Consider the following 16,679-nt stretch of genomic DNA (forward strand, 5'->3'; position numbering starts at 1 on the left):
AAAATTGTTGCAACTTTTCAACCCGCTAAAAAAAGCGATACACTTTAAAGATATTGGGGAATTGCGTGCCCCTGAATCATTTGCAAAAAGTATTGAATTGCACAATATATCTCCTTATGCCAATTTTTCTAATTCAACTCAATTTTACATATATACATAAAATATTCAAGGTGTATGCTAAAAAAGAAAATATCGTTAAAAATGTGATGAAATTGATAAATATGATTTTGTCTAAAGAGAATATCGTTAAAAATGTGATGAAATTGATAAATATGATTTTGTCTAAAGAGAATATCGTTAAAAATGTGATGAAATTGATAAATATGATTTTGTCTAAAGAGAATATCGTTAAAAATGTGATGAAATTGATAAATATGATTTTGTCAAAAACTACCAATTCCCGGATAAATTTAACGAATTTTCAATGCAAAAACTTTTAGATTCAAAATAACATGCAAGCTTGGATTTGGGAATTTAATATTCGTATTAATCAAATTTCGTTATGTACAAAGAGGAACCTCTTGGTTATAGTTGAAGAATAACTTTAGTCTAACTTTAAATCATATCTGATTTACTTTTAATTTACTTAATGTACACCTTGAGATTACATTAAATAAGAAAGTTAGGTTCTGATTATATAAAGTATACAGGGGTGTAAATGGGGGGGGGTAATTGGTTCTAATCCCCCCCCGTCCCCGCCCAAGGGAACGTTTGGCGGGGAAAATCTCTCTTTATTTGTATGAAAGTTAATAATTCAGACTTTTATTTTCTCAAAGTTTGTGTGTGCAACATACACAAATCGTTCTCTAGGAATTATCAATAAAAGAATATTACTTTTCCTTGTACGGATAAATCATTCTTGATATCCTTATCCTTTTGGTAAGTATTTAAATTTACTTATTTCTCAATCAACTGTCAAAAAGTCACATTTCGATAATTGTATTTTTAATGAAAAGAAGAGACAAAATAAAATTAGTTTTCTGTTTGAAAGAATTGCAGTATAGAGAAAGTTTGTTCAAGTTGAGAAAAGGTTAATTTATTTGTTGATCTGCCCCCCCACACACAAATATAAAAAGAAAAGGATATATTTCCAGCTTTCATTGAATACAACATAATTACTTCTGTTTATCGCAAAATTGATTACGAAACGATAATGAAAGATATTCTGTATTCAGTATTTAGATTTTATCTCAATCCTGAAAAGGTTTGAGATAAAAGTATTTATATTAAAAAGGCTAAAAAGAGCATCATTAGGAAGAAAAAGGAAAGAAACGCTTGATTCAAACCTTGATTTTGTAATCCTTTTATCTTAGTAGTTTTACATCGGAGACCATAGATATGTCAAACTTTGGGTTCTGTTAGATCTAATAGCCATGTGTTTGAAATATCGAAGGTGTTGGTGGCAAGAATTGAGTTCCTTCTATTTGGATTGTCATTTAAAAACTCACTTAAAAGGTCTGAGGATGGAATTTAGAGTGACTATCCATTAAAAGATGTGCTTTAGCATGCCCCATTCTTTAAACATTAGTCTAACCAAATATATGTAGAGGAAGTTAGACTTTTTTGTCTATTGTCTGTTTAATTCTGACAAGCTCCTCCATTGTTTCTTCAGCTGAAATCCGCAAGTCACTTTTTATGGAGAAACCACCATTAAAAGTAATGAATTTGAAGTCTTGATGAAACAAAGCTTGTGAATCGAATATGCTACCTCATGTTGAAATGAATTTGAAAAAATGGATACAGTCTCTTAAAGAAATTCGATATTGCTGTACTATTTTGCTTTATTGTAGTTGTAACTTTGTAGTGTTAGCTGTAGCTGTAGTTGTAGTTGTAGTTGTAGTTGTAGTTGTAGTGTTAGCTGTAGTTGTAGTTGTAGTTGTAGTTGTAGTTGTAGTTGTAATTGTAGTTGTAATTGTAGTTGTAGTTGTAGTTGTAGTTGTAGTTGTAGTTGTATTTGTAGTTGTATTTGTAGTTGTAGTTGTAGTTATATATTGGTGAGCTGAGGTGGCACTAATCAATCTATTTCTTCATGTTTATTAGCAGACACAAAATTACCATCTTATCTTGTCAGATCCAGAAATAAAATAAAAGAACACTGAAAAAAATAGATTAAAAATCCAGTTCATTTCATCATTTGATTTTTAAACTCACCAACTGTCACCAACTCACTTATGCGTTTTTTGAAGCCATATGCATATTCATATTGAAAATGCATTTTCATTTAAAAAGAAGAAACTGGAAAAATACTGGTTGATTTTTGCGTGAGACCGTGCACACTGTATATCTTGGTTTTCAGTAAGGCAGCATTTAGACACATAAATGTCACAATAAAATAAAGACAGTTTCCTTTTGTTATAGAAAAGCATAGAAGGATAAAATGGGAAAGAAATATAAATAGCATTCTAACTAAGCATCCTCTTACTGTTAAAGTTTGATTAATGCCCAAACACTGCTTTCATTAGATAAAGGTTAATCTGTAGTAAATGCCCTACTCCAAAGCAGTTTCTTGAACAAGTAACTATCCAGGTCCAACTCCGATTCTCTTGACTATCAATGTCAACACACGGCTACAATCCCATGCACTATCAGTGCCTTGACCAACACACGATCCTCACCACTACAATCCCGTGGCTTAACAATGTCTCAACCAGGCGCGATCCTCATGACTAAATTCTGTGGCTTATCAATTTCTCAACTTGGACATGATCCTCATGGCTACAATTCCATGGCTTATGGCAATGTCTTAACCAGGACATGATCCTCACAGCTACAATTCCGTGGCTTATCAATGTCTCAACTAAGAAATGATCCTCACAGCTATAATCCCATGGCTTATCAATGTCTCAACTAGGACACAATCCTCACAGCTACAATCCTGTGGCTTATCAACGCCAGTACTACTGGGCGCTATTTTTTTAGCTATCGATGTCAATATGGACACTAGCATTTAATCGATCAAGCCAAATCTCAAGGTAACAATCTTAATTCGTATGTTTCAAGGAAACCAAATTACTCTCAAGACTGTAATCAAAGCAAAGTTTCTATATCAACTAGTGTATTTGAGGTTTATGTGTTACAAGTTAAAGTTAATAGACGTAATCAAAATTCCTATGTCGTTATCTTTATCACATGATTAAGACAATAATGTTGCCTATTTACTGCACAGTTAAAGTTTAATGTACACATTCATAAGATTAGCGAGGATAGATATTTAAAGTAGTTAAGCTATCTCCAAACATTGTTTACAGCGTAGTTCAAATTGAATGTACATATTTAAAAAATAAACATGGATAGATGTAAACATAGTTAATCTAATCACAATGCATGTTTTAATCATATTACGTAGCTCATGTTAGATATATCTAGGTATGCTCAGGTTAACAATTGCTGGATTTGCTACAGGCCTCTATATTTGCTACAAATTTAATCCTTTTTCTGGAGTCAATAGGTATATTTGTATCCAGTTTTAGTACAAAAAAAAATATAATTCTCCCTTCGAAAACTTTTTGATAGGTTTTACCTCTGTTTGAAACTTTAAAGTTATCTTTTAAAGCTTTAGTATTTCTTTATCTTTTTAATAAGTTTTATCATCTTTTTTATATGGCTTAAAAAGATTTCATTACTTTTGTTATATTTTTAAATAGTTTCATTTTAAACAATAAACATTGTATTTTGACTGGATATCCTGAGGTTCTAATTCCTGGATATCCTGAGGTTCTAATTCCTGGATATCCTGAGTTTCTAATCCCTGGATATTATGAGGCTCTAATCCCTGGATATCCTGAGTTTCTAATCCCTGGATATCCTGAGTTTCTAATCCCTGGATATCCTGAGTTTCTAATCCCTGGATATTATGAGGCTCTGATCCCTGGATATCCTGAAGTTATAATCCTTTGATATTCTGAGGTTCTTATCCCTGGATACCCTGAGTTTCTAATCCCTGGATATTATGAGGTTCTAATCCCTGGATGCCCTGAGTTTCCAATCCCTGGATATTATGAGTTTCTAATCCCTGGATATCCTGAGTTTCTAATCCCTGGATATTATGAAGTTCTAATCCGTTGATATCCTGAGGTTCTAATCTCTGGATACCCTGAGTTTCTAATTCCTGGATATCCTGAGTTTCTAAACCCTGGATATTATGAGGCTCTGATCCCTGGATATTATGAGGCTCTGATCCCTGGATATCCTGAAGCTCTAATCCTTTGATATCCTGAGTTTCTGAACCCTGGATATCCTGAGTTACTAATCCCTAGATATTATGAGGCTCTAATCCCTGGATATCCTGAAGTTCTAATCCTTTGATACCCTGAGTTTCTAATCCCTGGATATTATGAGGTTCTAATCCCTGGATATCCTGAAGTTCTTCTAATCCTTTGATATCCTGAGGTTCTAATCTCTGGATATCCTGAGTTTCTAATCCATGGATATCCTGTGTTTCTAATCCCTGGATATTATGAGTTCCTAATCCCTGGATACCCTGAGTTTCTAATCCCTGGATATCCTGAGTTTCTAATCCCTGAATATTATGAGGTTCTAATCCCTGGATATTCTGAAGTTATAATCCTTTGATAACCTGAGATTCTAATCCCGGGATACCATGAGTTTCTAATCCCTGGATATCCTGAGTTTCTAATCCCTGGATATTCTGAGTTTCTAATCCCTGGATATTCTGAGTTTCTAATCTATGGAAATTATGAGGTTCTAATCCCTGGAGACCCTTTAATCATAACTCATCTTTAGGAAGAATTAGTGAGAAGAACAAAATGCTTTTAATTTCGTAACCAGATAAATTTGTTTGTGAATGTGGAGTATTTTCTGAATCATCCCGGGAATTGGTTACTATTTCTTTTTAGATCCTAATCTTTCTTTATTTATTTAGTTTGTCTTTGCATTGGTGAACTTGAAGTTAACCAGTAAAATACCAATATAAAAATATATATACATATATATATATATATATATATATATATAGTTTTATACATATATATATTATATGTTTACACTATCTTCAGCGCCATATTGGTATTCAGACGGAGTTAAAAAACTATAGTTTTTTTAACCGGCAATCTTAGTAATAAACTCAACCAGATTTAGAAAACAATTCATTTTATTTTTAAATAGACTGTAAACATAACTTTCCTTCAAAGAGAGGCATATTAAATCCTGTCACCCTTATTTGATCAATAAGCTTGTTGTGAAGCTTGTTTTAAGCTTGATAAGTGTTAAATTTTCTCAATTTCCACCATATTGATAATAATCAATTTTCAAGTTAACATGGATATCACGTTTATTCTTAATTACAAGTTGTGAATAGAACATGCCTGCACTCTGATAATAGAGAGTATAACTTAAAATTACGTCTAAAGTCTCTTTAAATACTGAAGAAACTATAATAATAGATGCTTCAAAATAAACCCATTTTACAATATTGGGATTATGAGCGTAAAACATCAAAACATTTTAACAAAAACATATCTGAACCATTATTTATAAATTAAAGAAAAGAAAATATAAATCTAATTCTATAAAGAGCAGTTGCTCAGGATTTGATGGGATGGATTGGCAGAATTAGAAAAACTAAAATAGAATTTATATTTTATATTTATTTATTTATTTATTTATTTATTTATTTATTTATTTATATTTGCTAACTTTTTATATTCTTGAATCCTAAACTTTGCGGTAAAGAAAACATTTAGTAATTTTCTTCTAAACTTTGCATTTTAAGAATAGAAGGTTGGAACAGCAGCAGGGGAATAGAGGAATAGGGGAATAAGAGGAATAATGAAATTGGTTTAGGGGTATAAAGGAATAGGGTAAAAGAGAAATAAGGAAATAAGGGAATAGAGGAATAGGGGTATAAGGGAATAAGGGAGTAGGAGAATAGGAGAATGGGGGGATAGTGGAATAGGGTGATGGCGGAATAGGGTAATATGAGAATAGGGGAATAGGGGTATAGGAAAATAGGGGAACCGATGGATAGAGGAATAAGGAATGGGGGAATAATCAAAAGAGAATTAGGGGGATATATGGGATAGGGGAATGGCAGAGAAAGGTTGGAGTATAAAATGCTGATAGGCAGTTCGTACAGGGAAATTGTACAGACTTCTTATCATTGGACATAAAGGTTAACACGTAAATTTAAAGAGGGGAGGGAATTTTGTAGACGTCATTCTACACATGAATAAAAATGCAGAAACCATTAATGTACATTTGTCAAATCGATATTCTAACTTTTAAAAGTTCCTTGTGCAAAGTTCAAATATTCAAAAATATTTAGCTTATTTAGCAATATGATAAACATGACGCAAAACATCCCAAATGGCTTTTTTTGATATGTGAAATTGAAAATGAGTTCGAAAATGCTGAGAATTACAGGCTCAACCTGGTGGGCGATTCATCCTAAAGGGGGGAGGACAAAAATTGTCAAACGTGGGGGTGGGGCATCCAGCTACTCGCCCCTAATTCTTCTGGAGGGGGGGGGGGGGGTTTGTTTAAACGAAAATTTTCGTTGCTATTTAATGATTTAAAAAAAACGATTCTGAGAACGTACCCACCCAAATTCATGATTTTGAACGTCGATTTTGCGCTCAAACTCAGTAAATATACGTCGTAGAAACGTTTTATATGTCTCAAATGATTCCTAAAAATGTGTCCACAATACTACATATTCAGTTCAACCACCATACATGGCCGGCCACTCCCTTTAAGAACAAAAAAAATTACTTTGAAAGTTAATATGCATGTAAATTAGGAACAATATTACAATTTTGATTAATGAGTAATAAACATTACTATGCATATGCAAGAATAGGAACAATATTTTAATATAAGTCTAATTTCTAAATATCTACATTTATCATTCACATTCTCTTTGGACACCCTAAACCCTTTACAGTTAAACAGAGACATGGGAGAATCACCCCCCCCCCCCTAATAATGTTTTAAGAGTTAAACCACTAGTTTTTTGTTTAAAAGTTTTGCAGCTATGAATGTATGAAGTCTGGTGACTGTTTGGTCAGTTTAATTACTTTCAACAGTTAAACTTAGATTACAAACTATAGATGCACTCTCCAGGGATTGTGCTGGTCAAGATTAAATGTTTTTAAGAACAAAGCATTTCTTAAATTATTACTCCATCTTACTGATCAGGAAGGTACGTTTTGACATTACAAGTTGTTAGATATTTAGACTGCAGCTGGTTTTTCCTGGTTACTAGGTTAGATATTTAGACTGCACCTGGTCCTTCCTGGTTACTAGGTTAGATATTTAGACTACACCTGGTCCTTCCTGGTTATTAGATTATATATTTAGACTACACCTGGTCCTTCCTGGTTATTAGATTATATATTTAAACTACACCTGGTCTTTCCTGGTTATTAGATTATATATTTCAACTACACCTGGTCCTTCCTGGTTATTGAATTATATATTTAAACTACACCTGGTCTTTCCTGGTTACAGGTTAGATATTTAAACTACACCTGATCTTTCCTGGTTACTTGGTTAGATATTTAGACTACACCTAATCTTTCCTGGTTACAGATTAGATATTTAAACTACACCTGATCTTTCCTGGTTACTAGGTTAGATATTTAGACTACACCTGATCTTTCCTGTTTACTAGGTTAGATATTTAGACTACACCTGATCTCTCTTGTTTACTAGGTTAGATATTTAGACTACACATGATCTTTCCTGTTTACTAGGTCAGATATTTAGACTACACCTGGTCTTTCATGTTTACTAGGTTAGATTTTTAGACTGCACTTGGTCTTTCATGTTTACTAGATTAGATATTTAGACTGCACCTGATCTTTCCTGTTTACTTGGTTAGATATTTAGAATGCACCTGATCTCTCCTGTTTACTAGGTCAGATATTTAGAATGCACCTGGTCTTTCATGTTTACTAGGTTAGATATTTAGAATGCACCTGGTCTTTCATGTTTACTAGGTTAGATATTTAGAATGCACCTGGTCTTTCTTGGTTACTAGGTTAGATATTTAGACTACACCTGGTCTTTCCTGGTTACAGGTTAGATATTTAGACTACACCTGGTCTTTCCTGGTTACAGGTTAGATATTTAGACTACACCTGGTCTTTCCTTGTTACAGGTTAGATATTTAGACTACACCTGATCTCTCCTGTTTACTAGGTTAGATATTTAGAATGCACCTGGTCTTTCCTGGTTACTTTGTTAGATTCTTTCGAATGAAATATCGGTTGTTCCAAGGCCAATGTTTGGAGAGAATAAGCAAAAGAATAAATTACATAACATTTTATTCGGATCTGCAGTAATAGATTATCAATGATTTTTTATTTGGTAAAAACATAGATTATTATTACAAAAAACAAATCTTGAACTATGTAGGATAAAAACGCAAAGTTTTGTTCACCACATATTTTGATCAAAAATCTCGAGCATTTATTTTCAATGAGGCTTTCAAACATCCAAAAGAAAATATTTTAAATAAGGATAAATCCGTCATCTTTTATCAGCCAAAGGTTTAAAGGGTTCTGTTGTGAATCGACCACGCCACTCTGCTAATGAGAGACACTGAACACTTCAGTCCCTTTGAGATTAAACCTATTCCTGTATGTAAATATTAGCGAAGATGTTGTTGGATAGCTTAAACTAAAAGAAAAAATCTAGAAATGTTGGCGGCCATGCGGCAGAACAGTTTTTGTGATCATTACTTAGAAGCAGGAGAAAATACTTTTATTAAATGTTGATTTGTCTGTGGATTCTATAGATTCCAGTCATCAAGCTTTCATAACATTTATTTCTGAGCCAAGGTTTCATCTTGAAAATGTAAGACACGCGGTTCATAATCATAATTCTTGAATTGTGGATATCGAGATCAATGCTTTATCTCTACTTTTTTTAAATCTGCAGATTAATTTAATCTTTATTTGATATTCAGGAAAGTGTGAACCCATCACAGTGTCGTTTGCAGAAACCAAACAGCCAATCAGAAGCCGAGAAGTTGTGCGCCAAACTGCAATAAGACAGTTCTTTTATAATAAATCAACGAAATAATGACTCTCAAAGACTGTACCTAACGGATAATGATTGATACACCTTTCAGCTGCCATATTGTCTTACTTGCGCTATGTTCCAAAATTTTAATATATGTACCCTATCAAATAGATGAAGAACCCCTTTAAACATTCTAATATTTATGTACCCTATCAAATAGGTGAACAAGCCCTTTAAACATTTTAATATTTATGTACCCTATCAAATAGGTGAACAACCCCTTTAAACAAATGCAACCATAAGAAGTCTTGGAGCAAACGGGAAATATTTATTTCAGGGTTCAATGAAGAGTTTATTCCTTAGACACCAATTTATGATGGGGGGTGTTGAAGTATTAGGAAGGAAAATATCCAAATATCCGAAGAATGCTAAAAATAAGGTTTAAAGTTTTTTATCAAAAATGTCAAATCCTTTAAGAAATTATATAAATATGTTTCTACAATCCTTGAATATTTTGAACGGATTTTTGGAAGAGAAAAAGAGAAGAAAGGTCGTTTTTTATTGGATCATAATGATCTAACCTTGTTTTACCCCCCCCCCCCCTCCATTCTTCCATCTTCTGTATATATATGTTTACAGGAAACAGTGAACATTAATTTTAATGGGCACTCGGAGATATTTCCATTGAATATTTACTTAAATCTTGTTTTATACAAAACATTGTCTTCAAGTAAAGCTTCTTAAAACTTTGAAATATGACAAAAAGTTTAACTTGAATTTTGTCCAGTAAGAGTGGGCTTACATGCTAGAAGTGAAAATTCGAGACTACACTGTAGGACCCATAATTTTGGAATAAGAAGACGACATTTAAGCAACCTTATTTATATTTTAGATAGCGGGCCAAGAACGTTACGTGCACTTGCTGCTGTTGAATTTCAAGAAGAGAAAGTTTAGTTTATATTTTAAGTAACTGCTTTTGGTCGCTGCCTATATTTTATGCTGTAATAAAAAAAACAGTTTTATGAGTACCCTTAAAATCAAATTTTTATGTAAAATGATTCCATGTGTACACTAATTACTGTGTTAAAAAAAAATAATAAAATCAACTTAACTTGAACGTAGTAAATCAATCATTCAATCCTTCTTTTTCCTAAATATGAAATCAGTCGAGTGTCGGGGGGGGTTAGAATTCATACAAAAAATACACACAAAATAATGTCGAACGTGAATTTTGAAAAATGTTGATGAATTGGAAACCTAGGGTTGTGTGCAAAGTCTTTCTATGATGTTTTTCAGCGTAAAAAAATTTTATTTTAAGCTTTTAATGCATGTATATGTTACTTCTGTTCTACGGCGTTTTCGTCCTACAGTACTTCCGTCCTACGATACTTCGGACCTACGACAGCTGTAGGTCGAATGTACATTCTATTTTGTTTGTCCGACCTAGCAGGAACTGCATAATGCAGATATAGCCATTGTATGTACTTGGCAGTGCTACCATAAGGATCGATGTTCCGGTTGCACACGTAGGTCGGATGCACAACTTTCGTAGGTCAGATGCACAGATTTTCGTAGATCTGATACACAACTGTATAAGTAGGTCGGATGCACAGGTTTTGTAGGTCGGATACACAGGTTTTGTAGGTCGGATGCACAACTTGTTTAGGTTGGATGCACAAATTTTGAAGGTCGCATGCACATATTTTGTAGGTCGCATGCATAAAATTATATAGCAGCTGTCCTAGCCGCACAAATGACAAAGTTTCCAACCAAAGTTGTGCATCCGACCTGCTAAAGTTGTGCATCAGACCTACAAAATCTGTGCATCCGACCTACTAAAGTTGTGCATCAGACCTACAAATACTGTGCATCCGACCTGCAGAAGAGTGCAACTAACTTAAGAAAGCTGTGGAATCGACCTACAGTAGGTCGGATACACTAACTTTTTTTAATGAATTGTGTTTCATACCTACAGTACATTAGATCAACAGCAGCTTGAAGCTGCTGAAAACCACTTGCGGGAAGGTCCTAAGTATCCTATGGACGGATGTAACGTTGAGCGGATGTAATACAATCCTGCAGATAGACCAAAATATACTCGAGAAACACATATTTGTACATAAACATGATTTTTTTTCAAACTGTTGTGCCCTATTCCTGAAAAGATGAGCAAGTGGATAAAGTTTATTATTCTGTTTGCAATCTAGTTTATAAAACTCATCTTACAGACATAACTTACGAACATTAGTAAACCGTCCTGCTCTCGGCTCTTTCATTTTACCGGAGTCAGGCATTAACTTGGATTAGTCGGAGGGTTTGTCAACCCCTGTCGGTTTATTGTACATCAAGGATTTATTTGGGTTCGGAGTTTTCTATCTCGAGAGGACGGAAGAAATGGGTAGAGGAGGAACTACCGGAGAAACTCCGGAGACAAGGAAACCAATCTAGTTCTCAGTTCTCCGCTCATCTCCGGGTACATCAGATATACATGGAGAACACAACTCAGCAAATCATAATATAACGATTAACAAGTTCCTGTGTACTAATTCTTATATTACACTAAATTATGTAAAGAATTCCTGAACTGTAAAGTTCCTAAACTGCTTAACAAGGGTAAAATATAGTTCTTGTGAAATTATCATGTTGCATTTCAATTTCTTCCGGTGACTCAGGAACTTGTTTCCGCCCAATTCCTTAAAAACCGTCTAAAATGGGCGTTTAAAAAAACCGATAAATTTGTAGATTGTTTTTCAGCTCTATGGAACTTTTTAGATTCGTAGGAAAAGTTAACGCATGCATCTTTTTTTCTCAATTTTATAAATCTATAATTTTTGAGTTTTACAAATGGCGGCTTAAAAAGCAACATTTAAACGCTAAAATTGTTGCTAGAAGAGGGATGCGAAGCGATCTGAAAGCCTAATAGATATCTTAATCGTTTTGGAATCTTAATATAAATAATTATTGGACTTGAGTTTATATTACTTGATGGATATACATTAAGAATAAAGATTGAGCATTGTAAAATTAAATATAATTCATATTTTATCTTTGTTTTTTTACATTTCAATCCTTTCCTCATAAACCTGCACAAATGGTTGTTATCACAAAGTTATACACAACAATTTTCGTATTAAAATTTTATCCTTTTCACAATTTAAATTTCTAAACAGCGCTGACATACAGACTCTACTGCCCGTTCAAATTAGCCAATGATTGAAAGTTAAATTTGAACAGGTGGTTTACGACCAGCTAATTCATAAAATTAGGTCTCACGGTCATGTTCTACTTTAATAAATAATACCATGCATAGAGATACCTCTTCTCTCTGTGTGTCATGTCTTCAGAATAAAAAGAATTGTCAGGGCTTCTTGGAATCAAAAATACTCTAAACACTAATGGATATAAGTCAATACTTTTGTCAAGCGAAACATTGATCCTCAATGGATATAAGTCTCTGCCACAAACTCATCAATTTCTTTTCCCGAAATCTTTGCAACCTGATGGTGTTAATTACCGAAATTTCAAACTTAGATTATTTTGTCCGACAGCATTCAAAGTTTGAAATACATTAGGTCTACAACTACTACAACATTGGGTTGCACTTTGCAAATATATAGAGATTAGAAATCAGAGTTTGTTACAAAGAATCAATTCTTTCAAAAGTGACCACATCAGATATCGAGATTAAGCATTAAAAATTAACAATAGTCATAATCCACACAAAAGTTTCGATCTCCGATCAACTTTTCATGCTAAAATAATTCAATGTAGAAATTGAAATTGTAATTTCGCAATATTTGATATTTTTGCTGAGACACTATACAGGATATGACAGAAACCTAATATTTGCAAATTATTTCGTTGAAGGGTGATGGTGGTCTCAAACCAAATATTTGTCGGACTGAAAATAAACTTTCCGTTAAAATGAATTATAGTTTCTTTAGAAAATTAAAAGCTCTCCAAAATAGTAATAATTCAAATATGAGTGTTTTCTCCACACGACAAGTATTTTTTTCTGATTTAAGTGTGTGTGACGGGGGGGACGGGAGATACATTTAAGATATGAAAAAATATTCATAAGAAAGAATAAAATCTTGACCCTCAATATGTTCACAATTATGATTTAAAACGACTGCAAAATATCAGCAAAGTTTGTGAAAAATAAAAACTGATATTTTGAAAGAGAAATGCATGAAAGTTTCCAGTAAATGCTGCATGGTTTTATACAAAGCACAGTCTATGTATGCACTACAGCAAAAAAAAACGTCAAACCATTTTACTTTAATGAGAGTGTTCGTGAATTTTTAATGTGATATTATTCACACATTGAGTGGTCTGCAAAGAGAATAGAATATATATTAGAGGGGAATTTAGAGAATCTCTCGTTATGAATTTTTTCAGTCCCTTTCAGCCTGAAAGAGAGTTCAAAGTGTACAAATCATGTAAATGTTCACAAATTATATGCAGTAGAGTACATCAATACAATATGTTCCCTAGACTGTCCATTTCAACTTCAAATTTTTAAAGCTGTTAAATAAACTTTATAATGAATTAGGTGAATAAAAAACATCATTTGATTTATAGTTATAACGGAAAATCATCTTTTGCAAAGTGAAAGGCATAGAGTCTATGTGAAATGATCATTGGCCAATTATGAAACCAGCCTATTTCATAATTTGGTTTTCTCTTAATATTAAGTTTAGATTTTCTATAAAATGATATTCCAGGGCCCAAAAGGTTATATAGCATAAATATGTGAAGTACACCTGCAGTATGGAAACAGTACAACAAAATGGCCGTTTTACACTATTTTCTAGTAAATTCCCCTCTAATATATATTCTATTCTCTTTGGTGGTCTGACACTTTCATTTAGGATCTGTATACTGCGTTCTGCAGTATACCAGTCACAGAACATAATGGTTTAATTTTATCACATAATTATAGACAATACATTGCCAAAGATAAAAATACAATGTAAAAGATCCCGCAATAAAGGTTTTTAAAAGGGGTGTGCACAGAACAACGACACATGTGACACCTTCAAGAGACTAATAGACGACACATGTGACATCTTCAAGAGACTAATAGACGACACATGTGACATCTTCAAGAGACTAATAGACGACACATGTGACATCTTCGAGAGACTAATAGACGACACATGTGACATCTTCAAGAGACTTATTAAAGTTTTTGAATTCGAGAACTGTTGGCGAGTACTTTAATCAGCAGTTTTTATGGATTTTCGCACTTTTAAAGAATTTGATTTGAATAAAAAAAACAAAAAAAACATGGAAACTTCTGGTTTACTAGAACCATTATTTAGAACCGGAGATAAATCTTGAAGTAAAATATTTATTGACCTTCTGAAATTGTTCCATAAAAGTCTGGTAGCCAAATATAGTTTACAGTCCTTAAAGAAGAATAAAAACATTAACTTAGAACAAGTCGATTGCATCGTAAAGAGAAAAGCTGGAAAATATAATATTTGTTGCAAAAATAATTTTGGGTTTTTCTTCTGATCTTTCTTCTGTGTGAATTGAAAGTAAAAAAGGTTTTACATTATCTTGTTTGAAGGCCTTAAAATAAATTGTTATTTTTCTTTCTCCTAGCTCAGTACTATAATAGTCAATATATCAAACAATAAATCCAGAATCTTTCATTGCTCTGCTTGAATCAGAAACTAAAATCTTCCATTGCTTTGCTTGAATTTGAAACTAAAATCTTCTAATTGCTCTGCTTGAATTTGAAACTAAAATCTTCCATTGCTCTGCTTGAATTTAAAACTAAAATCTTCTATTGCTTTGCTTGAATTTGTAACTAAAATCTTCTATTGCTCTGCTTCAATTAGAAACTTAAATCTTCTATTGCTCTGCTTGAATTTGAAACTTAAATTATCTATTGCTCTGCTTGAATTAGAAACTAAAATCTTCCATTGCTCTGCTTGAATCAGAAACTAAAATCTTCCATTGCTCTGCTTGAATCAGAAACTAGAATCTTCCAGTGCTCTGCTTGAATCAGAAACTAAAATTTTCCATTGCTCTGCTTAAATCAGAAACTAAAATTTTCCATTGCTCTGCTTGAATCAGAAACTAAAATCTTCCATTGCTCTGCTTGAATCAGAAACTAAAATTTTCCATTGCTCTGCTTAAATCAGAAACTAAAATTTTCCATTGCTCTGCTTGAATCAGAAACTAAAATCTTCCATTGCTCTGCTTAAATCAGAAACTAAAATCTTCCAATCAGAAACTAAAATTTTCCATTGCTCTGCTTGAATTATTAAAACATTTCTCTAATCCTTGGATTATCAAACTATGTTTTACAGCAGTTTTGCGTTCTACTTTTTAACTGCATTGATAGCGATTATTCAGTTACTATTAAGAAAAAATAAGATTAATGTCAGTACGGCACTGCAGCTCTGCTTACATATATGTATCTTGTATCCGTCCTAGGAACAGTTCTTCTATCCATTCTTTGGAACCTATTACTCTGCTCTGGTTGTATATGTATCTTGTATCCGTCCAAAGAAAAAACACACATAATACATACAGCTCTGGTTACATATGTATCTTGTCTCCGGCCTAGAAACTATTACAACCCTTGATACAAATGTATCTTCTATCTGTTCTTTAGAACCTATTACAAGATAGACTATTTGCCTATTAGAGCTCTGTTTGTATATATATCTTGTATTTGCCAAAGTAACTACACACATACAGCTCTGGTTACATATGTATGTAACTTGTATCCCTCCTAAAAAGCTATTACAGCTATGATAAAATATGTATCTTGTATGCGTCCTTGGAACCTATCACAGCTCTAGTTACATATGTATCTTGTATCCGTCCTTGAAACCTATTACAGCTCTAGTTACATATGTATCTTGTATCCGTCCTTGGAACCTATCACAGCTCTGGTTACATATGTATCTTGTATCCGTCCTTGGAACCTATCACAGCTCTGGTTACATATGTATCTTGTATCCGTCCTTGGAACCTATCACAGCTCTAGTTACATATGTATCTTGTATCCGTCCTTGGAACCTATCACAGCTCTGGTTACATATGTATCTTGTATCCGTCCTTGGAACCTATCACAGCTCTAGTTACAGTTGTTTCTTTTTTCTCTGTCCTTAGAACCTACATTCACAGTTACACATGGTTACACATGTGACATATCCGTCCTTAAAAACTGTTAAAGTTTTTGGGTAGAATTGTTTAAACGATGAAATATCGTCCCAAAACTTTTATCACAATGTTCCAGATAAGTGAGTGGAATGAAAGCATAATTTAAAGAATTTAGAGATTTTCAAAGTTTTGAAATACAAATCTCCCCCTTCCATCTTCTTTTCCCTTTTTAAGTGTTTTCTAAAATCTTTGAGTTTCAGTCAATGGTCTTTTTATAGCAATCTTTTACCAAGCTTTATCTGTTATTACTTTTATTCGCTCTGGATTTTCTTTTTTCTCTAGAAATCTTAAATCTCTCCAGTTTCAGGTCAAATTCAAATTTTCTTCGAACAGATAGAAGAATGTGGTATCTGGGAACCACAAATACGTGCATTGAACTGGTATCTAAAATCTACACTTGATAAGATTTATACAAGTACTTGAACCTGTTTATATCTATCATGTGTGTAACCTGTTGACGCTGCAGCTCGGGTTGGTCCTACTCCGCGGGCCCAACTCCTCATGCG

At 33.2% G+C, this 16,679-nt stretch overlaps 1 protein-coding gene across 1 annotated transcript; it reads right to left on the minus strand.

The window, feature by feature from the left end:
- Nucleotides 1-3,910: 3,910 nt before the first annotated feature.
- LOC111699248 (protein Ycf2-like) lies at nt 3,911-4,720 on the minus strand (the record flags this gene model as incomplete). The annotated part of the gene is made up of 2 exons (XM_023469860.1): nt 3,911-4,252; nt 4,577-4,720. Coding segments are annotated over 2 exons (486 nt in total), but the record flags the coding sequence as incomplete, so codon positions are not given.
- Between the last annotated feature and the right edge of the window lie 11,959 nt (nt 4,721-16,679).

Source organism: Eurytemora carolleeae, unplaced genomic scaffold, assembly GCF_000591075.1.
Source record: "Eurytemora carolleeae unplaced genomic scaffold, Eaff_2.0 scaffold269, whole genome shotgun sequence".
NCBI lineage: Eukaryota > Metazoa > Arthropoda > Copepoda > Calanoida > Temoridae > Eurytemora > Eurytemora carolleeae.